The sequence below is a fragment of the Mixophyes fleayi genome, chromosome 9, assembly GCF_038048845.1.
Source record: "Mixophyes fleayi isolate aMixFle1 chromosome 9, aMixFle1.hap1, whole genome shotgun sequence".
Classification (NCBI taxonomy): domain Eukaryota; kingdom Metazoa; phylum Chordata; class Amphibia; order Anura; family Limnodynastidae; genus Mixophyes; species Mixophyes fleayi.
Window position 1 is genome coordinate 68011639 of NC_134410.1, and position 22448 is coordinate 68034086.

The window sequence follows — 22448 nt, forward strand, 5'->3', positions numbered from 1 at the left end:
GCAGGATGGGAACTGTGTATGTATAAGTAAATAAACTCAATTCCTCATTCTGTGTTCTTTATACTTCATCCTCACATTACGAACACATAACTTAATGAGCTTACATGAATCTTAAGCACTTCTTATAAAGATCTGAACGAAATAGCAAGTAATATTTGAAAGGGATACTACATGACGTCTAAAAAAAAAAAAAGAATGCTAGTACACCAATGTCACTTTTTGGTTTAGTAGAATAAAAACATTGCACATTATTGTTGTGATACAGTTCCAAAATTGAATAAACATCTCTCTCTATATCTACATATATCTATACACACACACACACACATATATATATATATATATATATACACACACACACACATACATATATGTGTGTGTGTTGGGGAAGCACACACATATAGCCTCCTAAATAGAAGTTTAAAAGCAGTGAGCAAAGAAATTCTCTAATAATGGAAAGCATCTGCTCTGATTGCTAATGCTTTAAAAAATGTGATTAAAATAGGTAAATAAAAGTATGCTATAGTATATACTGCTATTTAAACAAACATGCACTTGTCACAAATACAGTTCACAAGATAGATCAACACAATCACACACACCAAGAATAACGCAAGATTCTGTTACACCAGTTTACATTTCACGTGTAATTGTCATAATGAATATATTCCCAGGAGTAAATAAGCTTAACTTGAACAAGTGACTCCAAAATATTCCTGTCATGCAAAGCCATTTTACCCCCTTTAGGAATTCACAATGAAAATCTGTTGTGGAAACAATTTCTCCATCTAATGGATTGGAAAAAATACGGTACCCACCACACATTACAAATCAGATCATTCAATTTCATAGTTTCCTATCTAACTGAACAACACAATCAAATGTAGATGGCCAAATCTGATCATTTGCATGGAAAATCTTCATTAATCAGACTGAAGCGGTGTGGATTTTAATTGTCCAATTATAGTCTAATGATCAGATTGTGCCATGCGGACGCAGTTAGAGATGGCTGCAGTTCAAATCGGCTCTGTGCCCTATCTCCCACAATCATACTCACAAATATAAAATAGTTCAAAATTTGTGACGGCAGTGGGAAATGACAATGTGATGCTGAGGAGTGTCAAAATATCAAAACCACTGCTGTTTTGAATACTCTCTCTCTATAGATATATAGATATGTGTGTGTGCATGTGTGTGTGTGTGTGTGTTGGGAATCTCTGTACAGCATCTGGACCCAGAGAGTTCAAATATCATGTCGCCACCTTCCTCGCTCTCTGTATCAGAAATGCCAGTCACCAATTATGCAGCATTAACATTGCTGTCAGATAATGCTTCCACCTTACAGTAGCCAAACATACTTTCCCCACCAGGAGATACAATTCAGTAGATTTTTTTAGTAGATTTTGTTCAAAACAATCAGATTGTAATGTGTGCACTTAAAGTTTGTATTAATACAACTAGAAATGTACTATTTTTCCCCAGAAACAAAACAATGTGCATGTTTCCAGCTTTACTTAGAAATAGGCAGGTAGTTGACAACAAAAAAGGGTAGTTACATAAGTAGAAGAAAGCTTGAAAAGGAAAAATTCTCCTTACAAGAAAATAAAATAAATGTAATGCACTCCAGTCTGGGAATAATTATTGTTATATATAAAAGACAACCTTTATTTATTTATTGTCAATTAATATTCCTGGTTAAGTACGTTTCACTGTGGCTTGATCAAAGGGAATCACCAGGGAAGTCTCGAGGGAGGTTTAAATATCCACTACAGCCAATGGTATATCACTTGAACAGGAGCGAGTGACAGCATAGCAGGCCAATGACATTATCACATAAGATATCCATAGGATAGGATGGCTAATGGAAGGGATAAAATAAAAATAAATCTAAATAGACAAAAGTAAATATGAGGATAATGAAATGTTCATTATGATACAGTCCCACATGGAAAGAGACATGAAATATTGATAAGGGCAAGATATTAGTCAATATGTTGATAGTGACATGTATACAAATAGAGCACCAAAATAAGGATAAATAGTAAGAAACGAATTGCATCACTGGATTGTATCCATCAATTAGTTGCTTACAGATAGTGACAAATACAGACCGAGACAAATTATATGTTTCACATATATAAGGACATCACCAACAATTATTCTTTATACGCAACTTGTTTAGTATCATTGCGGATTAGAGAGTTCAGATTATTAAATGTCACTGCAAGGAGTGATATAGGTAATATATGATGGATGTAAATAATCTGAATGTTATCAGAGACATTCTACAATTCGAACTTGCGTGGAGAAAAGCATATAGCCGCAAAAAAGAAAGCGTTATTAATGCTATTTGAATCTGGTGATATGAAAAAAAAATGTATGTATAGCTAGATCTTCCGTTTAGATCTGCAAGTAGTTCCCAAATATCATGGGTCATAGAAAGCAGCTACAGCTATTGCTTTCATTGAGACCAATGGGCTGTAAGGTGTTCATTAGGAATATCCACTGAGATTCTTTTTACAATAAGATCCGATCTATATCCCCACCTCTAATCCCCATTCTGATTCATTCAAGACCTGATGCTCTTAGGCCTTTAGGATCTCCTTTGTGAGTTTGAAGAAAGTGCTTAGCAATTGGTGAAAGGATCCCGAATCTTTCTTTATCTCGTGAGGCATTCCTAATACAGCCCATGTGCTCCAAGAAACATTGTTTCAGTGGTCTGTCTGTTTGTCCAATGCGTCTCTTACCACATGGACAGGGAGTCATATAAATCACTCCTCGAGTATCATAACTGATGTAGTCACGGATAAGGTGATCATCACCATATCTGTCTGTCGTCTTTTTCAATTTTTCCATGTGTGGATAGGCCTTGCATCTTCCACAAGAATGAAAGCCTTTGAACTTGTCATCTTTCTTTGTTTCTGTGAGGTGGCTTCTAACAAGATAGTCCTTTAGGCCAGTGGTCAGGAAACTGGGGTAAATTACCCCAAATGGGGTAAAAATTAAATTCCTGGGGGTAATGCTGCCGATTCACATGTTGTCAGTTGGATTGTAGACCCCTTTAAATGTGAAATTGCTGTTGTACTAGAAGAGCCTCAAGGGTTGGCAGAGGCACTTCTTGAGCATCGATGCAATAATGAAGCACGTATTGCATTTGAAAACAAAGCACATCTGTCATATTTGTGGATGTCAACAGCTGCAAAGGCATCAAAATTGCACAAGGAGGCAGTCAAAAAATTTCTGTCTTTTGCAACAACCTACCTTTGCGAACAAGGATTTTCCACTCTAACGAACATAAAAACAAAGCAGAGAAATTGATTGGACGCTGAAGACTGTATCCAAATTGCTCTGAAATAAAAAAGCCCCAATATTGATGCTCTCATATCAAAAATGAAGCAACATAATTTCTCCAAAACCTGAAGTTTTGAAGTTGAAGCTTTCAAAGAAAATTTGAATAGATTCAATAAAAATTTGAATTCCAATAATTAATATATGATTTCCTTCCTTTCAAATCAAGGGGGTAACGTCGGAGTATCTAGATATATTTGGGGGTAAAAAGGTAGAAAAGTTCCCTGATCCCTGCTTTAGGCTGTTGGTTCTTCGCCAGCTAATACTGACCTTATCCCCAAAGTTTTATTGAGTATGTCATTGGATAGAAGAACTCCCCAATGTTTTTGGAGGATAGGCTGGCAATCTTGCCACCCTCGCAGAAGTCTCCAATAAATCAAATATCATCTTTCACCTTTGGCTTTTTTGGGAGGATCAGCTCATTATTTTCCCTGAGCTCTTTTGTTTTGATGTTTGCAATATCCTCTTTCTAGTAGTCTACTACTGAGTTCTTCTGCACGTACGTTATAATGTGCGGAATTAGAACAATTCCTCCTAGTCCGTAAGATTTCCCCCATAGGAATATTCTTAATCACTGGTGGAAAGTGAAAACCATCGGATTGTAATATACTGTTAGTTGCTGTATCTTTGCGAAACAAGTCGGTCTCCAAAGCACCTCCATATCCTTTCTTGATAGCAATATCCAAAAAGTCAATGCTCTGTTGGTTCCTGGTGTATGTTAATCTTAAATTATTCTCATTGCTGTTAAGATTGGAGATAAACCGACTGAATTCTAGTTCATTTCCTTTCCACAAAATAAAAATATTATTCATATATTGAGACCAGTTTAATATCTGATCAGTGTAAAAATCAAAGGTCATCGCTGAATACAACCTCACTCTCCCAGTGACCTAAGTAAAGGTTCGCACACACTGCCCCCATTGCAGTTCCAGGAACTTGCAAGTAAAACTTGTCCAAGAATACAAAGAAATTTCTCTTTAGAATAAATTCAAGTAATTGCACCAAAAACTCATTAAAGGGTGAGTCTCCTTCCGATCTTAGGAAATGTTTGACTGATTGAATACCTGCTGTGTGTCCAATACTAGTATATAGGGACTCTACATCACATGTTACGAGCCATACATCATCCTCCAAACAAATACCATTAAGTTTTTGTATAATATCGGTGGTATCCCTAGTGTAGGAGGGTAAGGTAAGGACATGTTTCCTAAGGTGTGTGTCGAAAACTCTGCTCGCTTGTTCTGTTAAGCTACCATTGCGCAAAACAACAGGTTGTCCAGGCGGTATGTTCTTGTTCTTATGTATCTTCGGCAATAGGTAAATCGTAGGAATCCTGGAATTGGTAACATTTAGAAAGTTTAACTCAGTCTTAGTAATGGTTCCCATGTCTAAAGCGGTCTTAATAATGGAAAAATATTGAGATTTATAATCTTCCATGGGATTAGAAAATAATTGTCTGTAACATAAACGATCCTTAAGTTGTTTATTCATCTCGTTTGTACATATGGAGAGGCCAGAGAACCACATTGCCCCCTTTATCTGAGGGCTTAATGATCACATCATGTCATTGTTGGATTTCTTTCAAGGCAATTCTCTCTTCTCTCGTAATATTATCTTCTTAAATCCTATGATTCTTTCTCTTGAATCTAAGGTCATTAAGATCTTTCGAGACTAGTTCCTCGAATACTTGAATTGGAGGACAGATGGTTTCACCCGGAGAGAATTTGGATTTAGGTTTGCAAATAACACTGGATAGAGCTAGGTCATCATTACAGTCATTCTGTTCATTGAGGAGTTCTTGTAGATCCTGTAGAGCCACCTCATCTTCAGCATTATCCAAAGATATGGGCTTATTAGGGGAAAGGTCTCCCATTCCTCTTGTAAAGTAAATAGCAAGCCGAAACCTTCTTGTGAACAGTTGAAGATCCTTCTCCCAACTAAACCGATCAAATAATTTTTTAATAATTGGAGAAAAAGATAGGCCTAGTGAAAGTAATGTAAGATGGGTATCAGAGTATTTTGTCAGTCAAATTAATAATTTGTAGGGAATCTGATTGTTCTATTTTCTTAGTCGCTGACGTTTGTAATAATTCCTGGTTGGTCTCCAACCCCACTGATCCCTGACCAGGAATATTAACGGACAATAAAGGTTAAGTTTTATATATAACAATAATTATTTCCAGACTGGAGTGCACTACATTTCTTTTCAGGAGAATTTTTCCTTTCAAGCTTTCTTCTAATAAACTATTAGTTTAGTGCACCTCCATTTTTTGAATGTGATATATATTAATCACGTATTTGTTGGATGGTCTGTTTATATCTGGTGCGGAGCCAAACCCCCCTCTTTTTCTTTTAGATACATAAGTAACAAAATTATTCCTACTACCGAACATTCAACAGCTATGCCTATTTCTTAATGGGGAACACCACAAGAACAATAGAGGCCACGCACATACGACTCCAAAACAATGAAACAATGTCACATAATTCAGATTCCAACTCTGATGACTGCTGTTTACAGTCAGCAAAAAAACATTTTTGGCCTTCATTTCTTATGGCACAATGCAATTTACTTGGGCATCAGTGGCAGTTTGATGTGCTCCTGGTGATCTAGTAGATCATAAACTCTAAGTACTGTTTCTGAGCATGCACAAGACCACCCATAATGCAGTAGTGAATCTCACCAGGAAATATAGCAATACCAAAGTATAGCAGATAGAGGCGCATTGGAATATTCATAGCATAAAGCCCATACCCTCCATTAAACTGCCATCATGTGACCACTGAGGAGTGAAACTTTTTATTTTTGCAGTGATCGTAATATAAATCCCGTCCACCCCAGAGTCATTTTGCCATTTTTTCTCCTGTTACTATTTAGGATTTAGATATAAGCCCTTGTATAAAAAAAATAGTATCCACCTGTTGCTTTGAAATAATGAAGTTCATTCCATGGTGGAAATTATGTGTAACTTTTATTTGTGAAAAATTATGGAATAGCAATTATTGAATAGTCAAAGTAACCATACTAATGCAAGAAGATTGGATTGCTGGGGGACAAATCAATGTCATATTTAGATCAAGAAAAGTTAGTGAACATGTAATAGTCCAATTATATGTACAGCAATTGTTGGAATCAGTAAAGTGGTCAGGAACGGAATCAATCAATTGGAACAGAAGAATGTTATCCACATCAACCATAGACTGGTAGAAAAATAATATCATATTTCCCTAAAAATAGAGCCAGGTAATTAGCCAACTAAAACTTAAACAAAATAAAAAGAAAATTGAAGGTGTCCTTAAAGAACTTGTGCACATTTTGTGCCTTGGAGTGAAGAGCAGTCATGGTATATTAGAACAACAAAGATTTTGAAAACTAAAATGAATGTATTGTTTGTTTAAAGACACTGACTGAATCTTGAATAAAACACACACCCCATCTTTATTATGTCTATAATGAAGGATAGGGAAAAATTATTACGTATGCATTTTGGATTCAGTAAACATAGGTAGAGTCATGGAAATGTGAAGAATATTGCTTATGTTTACAGTAACCATTAAAACTTTGAGACATTAATCTACCTAAATCAAAAGAATATAATCTGGCAGCAAACTACAAATATGCCATGGACTGGATTAATACAAATGCATATACTTGTCTACAAAACAATTCTTCAGCCCTGATATACACCTTACAGTCCAATCATAGTAGTATCAAAAATCTTCCAGATACAATTAAAGACAAACCCTTAAACTACATGACGTATTTGGCATGAAGACTGATGCAAATTAAATTAAAACGTCAAGTATTTAGTACAAACTCTAGGTTGTAATCCATATTTTTAAGGCTGTCAAACATCAAGGATTTTCCAAACATGGCATAAATCAGGGATTACATTTTCTTCTTAATTTTTTTTTTTTAAATAATTTCTTTTTAATAAAACCTACTTAAACCTCTCAGTTATAACCAGTGCAAACCAAATATAATAAATATATCAATACCTAAATTCACACGCTTTCGAGTATTAAGTTACATTAATAATATTTTACATATTTTAAACTGCATGGACAAATGTTTTTCATTAGATGTACTGTGATGTCAAAATCCTCACACTTCACCAGCCACTTGATTTACTTACACCAAAGATATATGATCAGTGTGGGTACAGCAAAATGGAAGTAATTTTTCCCACATCTAGATAAAAAAATAATCATATTACAAGCTAACAAAACGAAAAACTACTAGATTGTAATTTGTAAATGAACACAATTTTTCACCGAACTTGTCTAATACCAAAGTTAAGTTTTCTTATCCATATAGTAACTGATCAAAGTAGAAGTCTAGCTAAGTGAAAAAATGTGATGGTTTTACAAAGAAGGTAGTAGGATAAGTGGTGGTATGGCATACCACTGTATACAAGCCAACTTTAGCCACTACAAACAGCAACAAAAAGGAATTGCTATAAAAGCCAGATGCTCACAGTAAAGATTTTTCTTTGTCTGTGGCTGTGTCCTAAAATCCAATAAGTTTGGAAGTATGTACATACTAATATAACATCAAAACTTAAACTATGTATGTTGACTGATGATTGGCAATTTAGAAAAATTTAACATAGCGATGAATCAGAAACTGAATAAAAGGGGACAAAACACTTATGTCAGCTGCATCCAAAAAAGTCATCCCATACTCATTCTCCTGGACCTCTCTGCAGCTTCTGAAACTGCTGATTCACCCTCTTCTTGTACACACCATTCACTCCATTGGCCTTTGCGACACTGTTCTTTCCTGGTTCACTTCCTACCTATTGAACCGCTCCTTTAGTGTTTCTACCTCTGTCACATCCACCCCTCCACTCCCACTACCTGCTGGGGTGCCACAAGCCTCTGTTCTTGGCCCTTTACTTTTTCATTGTACATTTCTCTTGGAGCACTAATTCGGCCTCTAATACTACCTCTATGATGACGACACCCAAATTTATCGCTCTTCTTTTATACTATCTTGTGTAACCAACTGTTTCTCTACTATCTTCACTTGGATGTCCTAATGCTACCTAAAGCTCAAAATATCAAAACCAGAGCTTATTATCTTCCCTCCTGCCAGATTCACTACCTGCCCTCAAATCTCCCTCACTGTGAATACCACCACAATTTCCTTAATCTCCCAAGCTCGCTGTCTTGGTGTCAACACTTGACCCCGCCCTCTGCTTTATTCCTCACATCCAGACTCTCTCCCAGTCCTGTCGACTCCCCCTTAAAAACACTGCAGAATACACTCTTTTCTTACTCAACATGCCACCAAAGCTCTTATTCATTCTCTCATCAACCATCTTGACTATTGCAACCGCCTACTATCTGGCATTCCTGACACCCATATATTCACACTTCAATCCATCCTAAAGATCTTCCTCTTTCACCGCTTCCCATCTGCTGCAACACTTTGCAAATCTCTAAACTGGCTCCTGTGTCCTCCAGAATCAAATTCAAAATACTCACCCTTACCTACAAAGACCTCAACACCACCACCCCTTCATACATCTCAAATCTCATATCAAAATACTCTTTTTCCCACTCTCTTAGATCTGCCACTAACCTTCGCCTTGTCTCGTCTCTGGTAACCACGTCTCACTCCCACCTACAAGACTTCTCCGATGCTGCTCCCCACATACGGAATTCCCACCCACGCCCAATCAGACTTTCACACGGCCTTCAAATCTTTATTTGCTCTTTGAAAACCCATCTCTTTTTTTTTCTTTTTAAAGAGGTGACCTTATCCCCGATAACACTATTCACACTAATGCACCCTTACAATTGTCCTAATCTACACTCTGAACCTTCTTTCAGCTGTGCCCTCTTGCACTTAGAATGTAAGCTAACGAGCAGGGTCGTCCATACCCTCTATTTTCATGTCTGCCTTTATTTTATCTACTTTTTATCCTTCTGTTTTATGAATGTACTGTTTTCTCTACTATACGATGCTGGGGAGCACTGTGGCGCCTTACAAATCTACGATAATAATAATAACAATAATAACATTTTACCAGATATTCCTAGATTAAGAATTTAACAAGTTGGCTATCATACTCTTTTCAAATGGATTGGCAAGAAAAAAACAGCAATAAAGAAACAGGACCATTTTCAAACACAGGTACCTTATTTGTATACATTGTCACCAATACTAAAAAAAATAAAACTTTACAACTTCTAGGTAAGACTTTAATATTTTTGTCTGGCAGAAACCATTGATCATGTTAGCAAACTTTTTTTGTGCGGTATAGTTTTTTCCTTATGGTGAACATTTTAAGTAATAGAATCTGTGCAAACAAATAGTCCCTACTCTCAGAAATTCAAAGAACAAGAGGGGTCTAGACTTATATTATTTGGAATGATTTATTAATGTTTATATTTTCCCATTCTGGTGTAAATGACCAAAATAGATGTTTCTTATGTTTATACTTGCCCAACATTAATATATATTTATTATACAGTCATGGTGTTTTGTATCTTTGTTTGAGATCTGTATTACTATTTCTCCGGGTTGACCCATATAAAGGCTTCAGAAGCAAAGTGGACTCTTTTCAATACCAACCCTACATCAGTCTTTATTATCAATAAACATGTAATGGTTTATTAAACGTAACAGGAGATAACCCACTTTACTACAAAGAATGGCTAGAGGTGTAATAAAGTCCAAGATTCATTTTTGCACATACTTGCAATAAGTAACTAACAGTGGTGTAATCTTCAAATATAAACTGAACAATTACCAAGATTTACATTCTTTGGGTTTCTTGTGAATGTACATACAATATTTGAATTACATGAAATTAACCTTTCCAGAGATCCCAACTTTTCCTGTACAACATTTGTATTTCAAAATGCTTAATTTATTTATACTTTGGTGGCCAAAATTGTCAAAATCTAGCTATGTAAACTTTTTTCTGACAATATTGAAAAAACTGATGAAAAAGTCTGATGCAAAAAGGAATGCCTGAACCAGACAGGCTTGTGGTCGCTCTTCCTGTATTTATTGATATAGTATTTTTCCCAACGCTATACACCAAAAGCTCTTTTACACATATCCGTTGTTAATGTGCTTTTGAACTGCTAGTGCCTAACTGTAACAGTTTAAAATGTTAGATCATAGCATGGCCTGCTTCTCACGCATTATTGGATGCTACCAGTAGAATTGATATTACTATTAAGAGCATAACACATCAAAAGCACATGAACAATGCATCACTACAAAACGCATCTGAAGCGTGCGTTATGTTCCATGTGTTTTATTCATTTTCAATGCACATATGTCAACGAGTCCCAAATCTTGGTTCCTTTATGCAGCCTGTTTGTTTTATTTATTTATTGGATGCTTTGCAAATAAATGCCTTTGATCAAAAATGAAAAAGTGTTTTATTACACTATCATATGATCACAATTTATCTTCAGTTCTGACAAATTTAGAAAAATTCGGAATGTTTTAATATATATATATTTGGTAGCTTGCATTTGTGATAACAATTTCAAGCATTTCCTAAAGACACCTTTAATTTGGAAATGATCTGTTTATACTATGTGAATCATATTCCCTATTATTCTATAAGATGCTTATAGCACTATTAAGCTGCATCATTATGACATTATAAACTTTTATTATGAATGTCTGAATGGGTCCAAAACCTCAGCAAAGGTAAATAAAATAGATCATAAAAATCCATGCTGGTGTGGACATCACACTAAACGTGCACACTTACCTTTTTTCTTACTTCTAGCTGAGCTTGGATCTGCAATGAGAAATAAATGAGTAACAGTGTTACAGGTTTGGTACTCTAAGCAGTCAGTGGGCTGCAGAATTTGAATAAAATAAATTAATGTCATATGATAAATACCTCTGGAAAGCAAAACCTTGCATTGAAACATGTTCAGCATATATGCAAACAAAAAAAACCAGCATCTTCAATATAACAGTTATCTTATTCACATGTAACTAGCCATTGTATAAATAGAAAATATAAGTTTTGATTATGCCCGTTTGAGAAAATTTGACAAAAGAAGAGCCAAGGTTATGTAGTCTGAGTAATGTCCAGATTTCACCAACCCCTGCTCCTTAATGCTTGCTCTCTATGAAGCATGTAGGGGTGAGAGTCCCTCCCCTGAAATCACCCCATTGCCTAAAGCTGGTCGCTGGACTACCTTGTTTAACTGAATGCTGCCCTGCAGTTCAATGTTCCAGCAGACTTCATAGATGCAGTCTAATTTAATAGAGCAGAATAGAAGTGTTCTGTCCTATACTATTGAATAAGACTGGACAGCTCTAGTCCATATAAGAACACACTCACATGCACCATCTCAAAACTTCACCACTGTCAGGTGTGGCAAAATGAGGCAGGACATAAAGAGGGAGGCATTTTCTAAAGGTGGAAAGAAAATTGGAGATAGAAAATTGAAAAGAACAAGCCCTAGCTTAGACCTGAACAGTGGAGAGCTACAGCGCCTGTATTACTGTGAAAGGAAACAAAAACAATATACTGCACCATACAAAACAGCACTATTTAACTGGAGGCCCAGGTAGTAATGTGCATAGCACCTACTATAAATCATATGTTGATGAGGAGAAGTGTCAAGCTATCAAACTGGAAGGATGTTCGGAAGATTTTTTATAGCAGTCATTAGGACAGATGTGCAGCTTTACTTGTGTTTCTTTTCAAGATAGGTGGGGGCCTCACTAAGAGGTTGGATAGCATTCACTATCTTGTCATCCCAGAGCACTATGACAAATATATATAGGCCTCATGCCTTTATGTGGTCTCTGCAGTGTCGGACTGGCCTGCCGGGGAGCCGGGGTATCCCCCGGGAGGCCCTGTTGCCTGATAACCCCGCCCTCTTTGTCATACTTGCCAACTCTCCCTAAATGTCAGGGAGACTCCCTGAAATAGGGGTGATCTCCCTCACTCCCTGAAGAGTCTGGCATTCTCCCTGATGCTGAGCTGTGGTTGGCTTCGCCATCTGTGGCATGATGACACAGTTCAGAAATTGTGTCCTATGTCCATGTATTGATGCTTATGGAGGTGGCCATTTTCATGGAGACCAAGATTTAATCAAAGAATGACAGGTAAGACAACATGACTTCAGTAATGGAGACAGAAATGTAAAAGACACTTCAGTCTGTAGAGAGTCATTAGCTGTTTTTCTTTAACACATATTTGATATTCCGGGAGTCTCCCGGGATGTCCGGGAGACTCCCGCATTTCTGGGTGACCTCCCGTTTCTCGCTCCCACAATAGATAAGTGGCAGGGGTGGGCTTAATGATGCAAATATCATGCCATCCTAGCCCCACCCCCCTGCTGTAATTGGCCAAAATTGTGTCAACCGTTTAGGGGGCGGGGACAAAATGATGCGATTCGTCAAGCCCCGTCCCCGCACACCCACCTCCCCCGGGATCTCCCTGAAGCCAACGAGGAAAAGTTGGCAAATATGCTCTTTGTTGGTGAGGCAGAGCAGAGAATTACCGAGTTGCGGTCAGTCTACATATGAAACGGAGACTGTCAAACTAATCCCTGCCTACAGCCAGCACGTGAGAACACTTCCTGCTCCTGAGACAGAGAGAGGCAGAAATGCTTCACAGTGACACAGATCTCAGATTACTCCTTCTGCTGTAGTTGCAGGCGTCCTGTAGTCATAAAGTTGCCATCCTAACTGCAGTGTGAGTCCGTGTAATCAGTAAGTAATAAATCGTGCAAACTTCTCTAGAGCTCTCCACTGTGTGACCTCGGAGGGAGGGAGATAAATTAGAATGGCTTCATTGCAATATACGTCTTCAGTGCCTCTATAAAAGGATCCTATTGCAGCTGACCAATGAATGGATTCCTAATAAACTAGTAACCAAATTCACTGTTTATATCATGTTCCATGTTTATTTGTTTTCAATCAATTGTGGGACTCTATTCCCTATAGAAGCATATCTTAATCAGAATAAAACACATTCAGACAGTTAGGTCCTTATAGGATTGCATCTGCTATATGCTTTAATATTAATGTTTTGCTTTTGTCCTTTGTAGTGGCATTGGATTATTATTGAGTGTACATTTTGTGGGTAGATCATTTTTTAGAGTCCTGTTTTTATTTGCCAGTGTCTAGAGTGTAATTAGATTTATGTAATATTTTAAATGTGCATATATTTTTATGCTAATAATTTTGTGGTCTCCATAGTGCTTCATGGATATATTAATTTTTAGTCTATACCCTTATATTGTGGTTTTCATATGATGAATGGTTGATCTCTAGTACTGTAGTATAGCATTTGTTTTCTGTGTACACTATGAGGGGAGAGAACACTAACCACAAAGAATGGACAGCACACAAATAGCTGATGATGATTGATTGTATTCAATTCATCCCTCCCCTTTCCCTGTCTCCCCTGTTTCACACAGTGCCCTCCATGCTGCATTTGCTCCCCTTCACTTACTTTCCTATTGACTTCTTTCTTCTCTTCTGTCCTTTGCTTCGCGGCTCCTCACTGCAAATGTCCTCTTTTTCTTTATGGACCATACTAAGGTGCTATACGTTGTCCTCCATGGCCTGACCCCATCCCCTTTAATGACTGACCACAACCCCTCTTACAGTTGGCCACACCCCATTGTAGTGGGCCCCTACCGCTGCATTTCCCCCGGTGGGCCCTTCATGTCCCAGTCCGACACTGGGTCTCTGAATGTCTAAAACCATTCAGTATGGGATAAGTGATCCATAATCTTATCTCAAAACTAGTATATAGTAGGTTAAGGCATCCTGGTCACTTGTGTACAACATGCTTCCTGTAGCTATGTATTGTGCTTTGCATAAAAGGTTGAAGAGTGAATTTAGGGAATTTATACTGCTTTCTATTGACAATTAAATTTAACCCATAAATGCTTTTTTATATGGTAATCATTGCAGCCTGCAATATATTAGACAAAGCTAAAAGGAAGCTGGGAAAACCATGCACACCAATGTAGATTTCCAAGATTATATGTGGTGTTTAAAACTCGAAGAGATTGTGATTTTGTAAATTCGTCATACTGGGAAACTAAAGACTAACATCGGAGAACAAAGGCTTCATTCACCCTAAATCAGAGGCCACACCTAGAGAACATCAGCAGTAAAATAAAATGTTCCGCTTTTGTACGGCTTTGCGATATTTGCTTTTTTATCATCCTCAAGAGTACTATTGTGAGGCAGCATATTCTTGGAATAACAAGCACGCACAGTGCTCAAATCACAATGTATTATGTATTCATTAACAAAAGTCTTGCAATCAGCAAAGTTTTCTTTTGCCATACCAACATATTTTAACACTTAACATAATATATTGGAGGTGATTAATTACCACAACATTTTCTACAGAATGCTCCACATGTATCCCTTTTATTAGAGGCTAAATAAAAGATTATGCCCGATACTGGAATTCAACAGACATTCCGACATGCAATATTTACTCATTTGGCTTAAAAATCAAACATTGATATTTCTTACTCTACAAGACGTACAAAATAAAGATATTTATACCAATCAATTTAGAATTTATTTTTTATGTGCAGACAAAACATTCCTGAGAGCTGCGTGCTGAACAGGGTGTATAAAACTTTCTGCCTTTAGATCCGTAAACAGAGTGTGGAAACTAGTAACTGTGGAACAGCAAATGTGTGAATGGATGGAATCAATTAGCTTAAAAGCCCAAAAGACTGTGGATTAAAAACAAATGACAAGCTCATGTTTATTTCCACCAATTCAGCTGTTGCATGTTTCGACACGAGTGCCAGTAAAAATAAATACAACTATTGAATGTAAACAAACTGTGTGAGCATTAAGAGATCTACTTGGTTAGAAAAACACCAGGCAGCCAAAGTATTGTTATATTCTAAATACATCAACATTTAAACTTTATGTAATACTATGTAATGCTGCAGACAAGCAATTCTATATCGGTAAATGTAATATACAAATAATTTCTACATGGAGAGAGACTTTCTGCAAAATGAGGATTACCTTAAATATTCTCTTAATTTAAGAAGAATCACTCATACAATACAAATACACTTGCATGTGAAATTACCTTACGTTATGAGAGACAGAAGCATACAACATTATATGTGACGTACATTGTATTTCTATTTATAATTTCTATGATTGAGGGGGGAAAAAAGCCATTTAAAACAGTCTTATTGAATTTACTTTTTATTTGCATGTTCATTGGGACAGAGTGGGAGGAGAGGCTATAAAATGAGTGGCGACTGGACAGATCAGGGATTGTTTTTTATTTTTTACTAACCTTGACCATCTCTAAAAAGCATATTTATTGTTTAGCTACCCTCTCCCAAAGGTACAGAGCATGCATCGAAAACAAACTGCATAATAACATAAGAATAAAAAAGAAAACCAAAACCCCAGAGCTTAACCTAAATGTGGACTACAAACTAATATGGCTTTAGCTTTGTCACATTAGTCAAAGAGCATTTCACTAAGTACAGACATCACAATTGTCTTCAGTAAAATCTGCTTCTGCTGGCTGCAGGAAAGCTTGTGACTTTTGCAACCAACACTTTAATTTTATATATATATCAGTATGTTGAGCATAATTAAGCAATAATCCTCAAAAAAACAAGGCATTATTCTGCAATAATGCCCTGTTTTGTGGGGATAATTACCATTATAGGCTAAACCTGGCCACAATAGACTGATTCCAGTGTTGCCAGCGGCTGTTCTCGGCCACACACTAGGCCGTCTGGATGTCATGCTCAACCCACAGGCTAGCTCTGATCAAAAAAATTCCAAACTTTCACCTGCTCCTAAGACAGTAGTACCAGTGAAACGGACAGCTTCAAAAGAAAGAGGACAGAGGTTCCGGTATATCATACCAGCCAAATTCCATCACTGTTAGTTGCATTATAAACTGAATTGGAGACATCCGGATTAATTCTTCTTGTCCCTTCTGTCTTTTGTGTGATTGAATTAAGAAATTATACAGAAGTCATAAGAAATGTCCATCCATTAATCACACAAGTTTGGTACAAGTTTGTACAGCAAGGTTCAAATACATGCCAATACATAGAAGAGTGGAACAAAACGGGAATAAATATTACATATGCAACTTATTGCCCCACTAAGACAAATTTCTAGAGAACATAGGGATCCAAAAACTATGAATGTTCCCTGGACTCCTATCGACCAGTGGGATATAGGGTTAAGGATCTCCAGCACATTAGAAAGGACCCCATCATTTTTAAAACCATTAGTGACCATTACAATTTGCTATAATCCAAACTGGCCTAATATTAACCAGCTTCTAAGGAAAGCGTTATCTAGCAGAGTTAGATCAAGATTGTATGACAAGGGCCTGTGTGGGTAGCCAAAAACATCACCCATAGATAACCATAGATAAAATATTCTAAATGTTATTAAAGGGTTAACATAAAAAATGGAACGGGAATGACTAAACAATGGAGTGTGTGTGTGTGTGTGTAGGGGCTGAAGATATTAAGTGTAACAGTATACTCATGGAGAAGACAAAAATGAGCAAAGGAAACAGACGAGCAAGAATGCATTCATTTTTGTTACACTGGTGGTGATCAGATGGCCTGCATAGAAAGCATACCATGGGTTCGACTTAGTTGGAAGTAGAGGAGGGGATGTGGATGTTGAGTATTTGAACCCACTGATTTCCATGTCATAACTTCACTGAATGTGAAAGTGGGAGAACTGGATTTTACAATGTTGAGCTACTAGTTGCGGTAGGTATATGACATGTGACATACCTATTGTGGTGCTGAGGGAGGTAGTGGCGGAGAAGGTTACAATTACAGGAAGGGGTTGCACTTTTGTTCCATGGACCTGTTCATATTTTTGGCCAGCTCCAGAATATGTGTGTGTTAGTCTTCTGGTCTCACTACAACCAATCTTTGAGTTGGTTCAGTAAGCAAGCCTGCTGGTAAAATTCTAAATTGGGTGTGTATAGACCTTTTAGCTTGGGTCAAACCAGGCAATCTCTAGCGAGCCTGGAATGTTTGCCTCCCTATACAAAAATTGATGATATTGTATAAAATGTGTTAATTTTCAAATAACTATATATGGAATGGAGTGGAACAGATACAAGATACTTTGGAGGATCATTTTTACTGCAGCTATTCTTCCCAACCACAAGGCATCGAAATGGTATCAAGACTGGGTTGAGTTGAATTGCTATAACAATGATAAAGAATTATAATCAGTAATGTTCGAGAGATTTGGAGGATAAGTATCGCTAGGTATTTCAGAGAGGATAAGCACCGGTGGAATTTAAGTGTAGGTTTGAGTGATTGGAGGGACTCCTGTATCAATTCAAGGCTTCTGATTTAGAGGTGTTTGCAAATATTCTGAAGCTTCTTATTATAAACTTAAGTACATTATGTAGGTCGGGCAATAAGGTCTCAGGGTTAATTATAAACTCAAGAACATTGTGACAGGATGGACCACCTATGCCACCCTGTCTGTTGTGTTGCTGAAGATCGGATGGGCTTACCTTGCCATCGTCCCTTTTCTTTATCCCAAATGCGACCACTAACCATAGTAGGAGGAGCTCATGCTGCTGCTACCACTGGATTCCTTTGCGGCACCCAGAATCGCGTTCTTCTAGGTAACTATCGCTGCTAGTGTACCACCTTGCTGGTACAAATGGGCTGGTATCCCTAACCTCTTGCCTTCAGATCAGGGTTTCTGTAGATGGTTCCCTCTGGCTTATTTCACTGGCCAGAGCTGCTGGTAGTGGGCAAAGCAATGGTACTGGAATGCTGGGTCCCAACCTCAAGACAGCTGGATAATGAATTAGATTGGTCTAATCTGTGGTCACAGGTATTAAAGCAGGTAAGTGGGCGTGAAAGCAGGTTCCTTAAGTAGTTTGTTTATTAGCGAATGAAGTCCTGAAAAGGACAGCTACATGCATTAGTTGAAGGTACTAGTGGCATCCAGAAAGGTACAGATGGAATAGTACATTTCAGTGTAAAACAGGTCTCTTTTATACAGTTTTGGCACAACATGGCAGGGGATAAACCAGACCCCTTTTCAGACCAGGCCCAAAAAGTCCTTTCATTTAAAGATTAACATCCAGATGTGAGATGTTCTTTAAACTAAATGTAATTTCTACTTAACAAAATTTACACTAATCTGTGATATCCATTGTACCCTGAATCTACATTGTTCAGACTGGATCCTCTCTCCCTACCAATGCGTGGCAACATGCAACAATCTCCTGCTGGGCCTTTAGGCTAAGGCAGGTTTTTTTGTGTCACTTCTGCAATGGAAAGACTTAGCATTTCCTGCTATCAGCAAAACAGACTTCATCTAACCTGACATAATACATTAGAAATCAATACATCAGAAATAAGTACATTTCTAATACAAAGTATCAAAAATCAGTACATTTGCAATGATATAAAGTAGCGCATTCCGCTAATAATTTGCTAAAAGCTGGATAAATATTCAATATGATGTAGCATTTACCCTTGTGTATAAAACCATTGTCTCATAGATTGTAAGCTTGCGAGCAGGGCCTTCTTACTTCTTCGTATGTATGTCCCAGTATTGTTTTATTACTGTTTGTTCCCAATTGTAAGCGCTATGGAATCTGCTGGCGCTATATAAATAAATGTTGATAATGATGAATATATTTATACAATAAGTTTTATATTTATAAGTGATCCAGTCACAAACAATCTGTGAAGAGCCAGATTTTAGGATATATATTACCAAACTGGGTACCCATGATGCAGCCAGTTTTTCCAACTTTTCAGCCAAAGGCTCCATTGCTCAGCAAATATGAGCGGGAAGAGAGGAATGCCCTGTCTAATATCATTTATAATTTTGAAATTAGAAGAGAGAAACCCACAGCTAAAGATACAATTTGAAGGGCTGCTATAAAATGTCTGGAGGAAGAAGCCTTGAAAAGTCAAATCGTTAACAGCTCTTTTTAAACACCAACAGTAAAGCACTAAAGATTACATTTACACACTCAACAAGAACAAGTATCTGGCTACCACTCAGAGAGGGGCTTCAACTGTATTTAAAGTGCCCGATACCCACCTCTGCTTGTTCATGGGGACAACTGAGGGACATAAGACTATGTAAGGAATGGTTTGCATCCTATGTCCTGTGGGAAAAGAGTATATAATGGATTAGTTGAATGATTAATAAATTAGAATAAATGGTTTAAGCCCTTGTTTCACCGCACATGATATCATTTCTACAACATCATAATCTCACACACTTATATTTCCTATAAAGAAACCAGGCAATAATATTCACAGGTTTGCATAAGACCTGAGAACTGTTAACAAACTTGTGTTGCATGCTTTTCTGTTGCATACCCAGCAACTGTATACAACCTATGTCTACTTATTTCATGGTGGTTGATATGTGTGCTGTTTTCTCTTCTAAACAAATTGTGAGAGAAACACTGGGAAAATAGTGGATGTTGTATGTGTGTATATTTCCCTGGTTTTGGTCTTATATTTTTTGAAAGTCTAGGTAATTTTAGTAAGTGTTGGAAAGACAGCATTTCTATATGTTCGGCTCATAAAGAACTAGTTTAAAAGGGACCCTGGCGTGAATAGTGGAGAGATTGTGGGCTCCCATTCCTTTGGGTCAGTTCGGCTCTTCTGGATTCCCAGCCTGCTAACATGCTGATTTCAGGCTACAGCTGTAAGGCCTAAAAAAGGGGTATGACCATTTCCTAGCTGGGTGGGGACGGGGACTTTCCTTGTAAGGTAGAGCCCAATATGCTAGAATTTAGATTGTTGCTTCTTTAGTTGCATGCTTACCTATTGCACAAACAAAAAATAGTGATGGACTGGACTATTATCTTTCACCTGCTGCCTTTGCTATTATGTGCCACCATCGACACCAGGAGACTGCATAAAATAACTATCCACTTAACACTATTCTCTCTGACAGTCAATTCTCATTTGCATTCACTTTTTATGAGGGGGCAAATATACCTGGACCAGATTGATGCAAGGCTACACTAAAGGTCCTTCCCTCTTGTCACAAATTTTAAAAGAAAGTCCTAGATGACATTGTTTTTTCAGCAAGTTCAGTCCAGTACTTCAATGATTTGTTGTTAGCCCCTCCTTTTTCAGATTTAGTCCTTTGCATCTCATTTCCTGTCTTGCTTAAAAGGGGCATAAGGCCTCAAGGTGAAAAACTCCAGCCCTGTGTACCTAATGTACACTATTTAAGACATCGTACTTCAGCAGGGGAATAAAACCTCACTGCTAAAAGAATAAAAGCCATTCTCAATGTCCCAATGTCTCTCTGATGAGACCCTCATTTAGGGCATGGCAGGTTTTTGCAGACAGAATATTCTGATTTGCTCTTCAATTGTGAAACCCCCTAAATGTTTGTCTTAAATGGACACCCTAGAAATTCATCCCTGAGACAAAAAAGCAGAAGCAGCTTTCACATGCATAAAAACAGACATTTTTATTTTTTTTTGCATTTGCTCTTCCAAAATACTAAACCTTTCACTATATTCATGAAACGGAGGGCATTGCTTTAGGCAAATTTACACAGTTGCATAGAGACAGAACACGATTTGATGCACTATATTCTGGTTTTCCATCTTGTCTTAGATCTGTTGCTGCAATTGTTGGGGAATCCTCAGCCCCTTTTTCTGGGTTCCCCACTCAAATTCCACATGCAATAGCTGCTCTTATGTTAAAAACAAAGACACAGCATATGCCTCATGTTAGACTCCAAAACTATTGTATATTTTTTTTACTATTTACTGAAGTCTTACCTATACATTCCAAATGAGAGCTACATGATTGCACATATACAACACAAGATTCTGTGTCATGCATATAATTTATACCTCTTTATAACCATAATATAATTCACTATTTGGGTGGGTCACATCTTAGAAATGACAAAGATACAAGTTGTAGGATATATTGTCCGTTCAAAGTATGAAGTGATAATGTATTTTATATTAAATGTAGTGTACCTTTAAGAATGCTTCACATTTTAAAATGCTCAGGGATATATTCTAAAATTTGTAAGAAGTTTTGCAGAGGATGTTAGAAGCAGAATTAAAGATGGCATCTGCAGAAGTAGCTGATTACAAATAATGTATTACCTTCAAACTCCTTGGAAAATTGCACCATAACGCTAGAACAAGTACAACCGTAGGCTTTCTAGGAAACTGATCTTGTGATTCATCAACTGTTTTTGCACATCAACAAGTTCTTCTGAAGTACTATAAAAATGTGAACCTGGTATGCATTAAACAGAGCAGATTCTACACAGAAGAGATGGTGCTGTGTATATTCTGTTCTCCGATCGTAGTGCATGCAGGAAGATTTTCTTTGATTGTGTATAAGCTCAGCATCAATCCACGGATAGCATACGTTGGATTTGACAGAAGTAACTAAAAGTGGTCATTTACACTGTCTAGTCGCTAAATTGAGACCCTCACAATAACATGCGCACTTGAAGGAAAAATTGTAAGCATTTACACTTATTTTCAGGATGCATATGGTAGGTTCCTCACATCATGTGGGGTATGACTAAAGCAATTACTTATGTCGCTCAAATTCTACATACATTAATATTACCTTCTGCTGTTGCTATTAAATGCACTCCACTGCAGCTCTGTCTAATACCACACAGGGTAATCCACAGTTTATTTTATTGGAACAACATTCTCTCCTCTTATAACATTATGAAACGAGAGTCTGTAATAGTTACATATAGATCTCATTGCCGTATATTACAGTATAAACTTGTGGATTTTATTTGTGAAGCAAAGTTTTGCCTCAAAACTATCTGTTTTCCAACAGTAAAGGGGGTGTGTGTACCCCAATTGGAAACGAATGCTGTGTTTATAATACTGATCACTCACAAGTACTATTTGATTATGCTGAACATATAAGAATAGAAATAAAAAATTGCTTTAAGATGAATTATTGAGTTTGGTTGCATATTTAGAAGCTTGGGGGACAATTTTTTTTTATGGTATCTTGATATTTGTGTTTTATTTTACATGTTTGTCAAAATCGGTCTTGCTCATATGTAGTAAAATTAAGATGGTGTGCCATTCAATTTT

At 37.2% G+C, this 22448-nt stretch overlaps 1 protein-coding gene across 8 annotated transcripts in view; it reads right to left on the reverse strand.

The window, feature by feature from the left end:
- Positions 1-22448, reverse strand: part of LOC142100743 (NALCN channel auxiliary factor 2-like) — a 471729-nt gene that overhangs the window by 22336 nt on the left and 426945 nt on the right. For all 8 annotated transcript variants that reach the window (XM_075184521.1, XM_075184520.1, XM_075184517.1 and 5 more), the window contains exon 3: positions 11094-11123. In XM_075184521.1, the coding sequence (XP_075040622.1) occupies positions 11094-11123 (30 nt within the window). The remainder of the gene's footprint in view (positions 1-11093; positions 11124-22448) is intronic.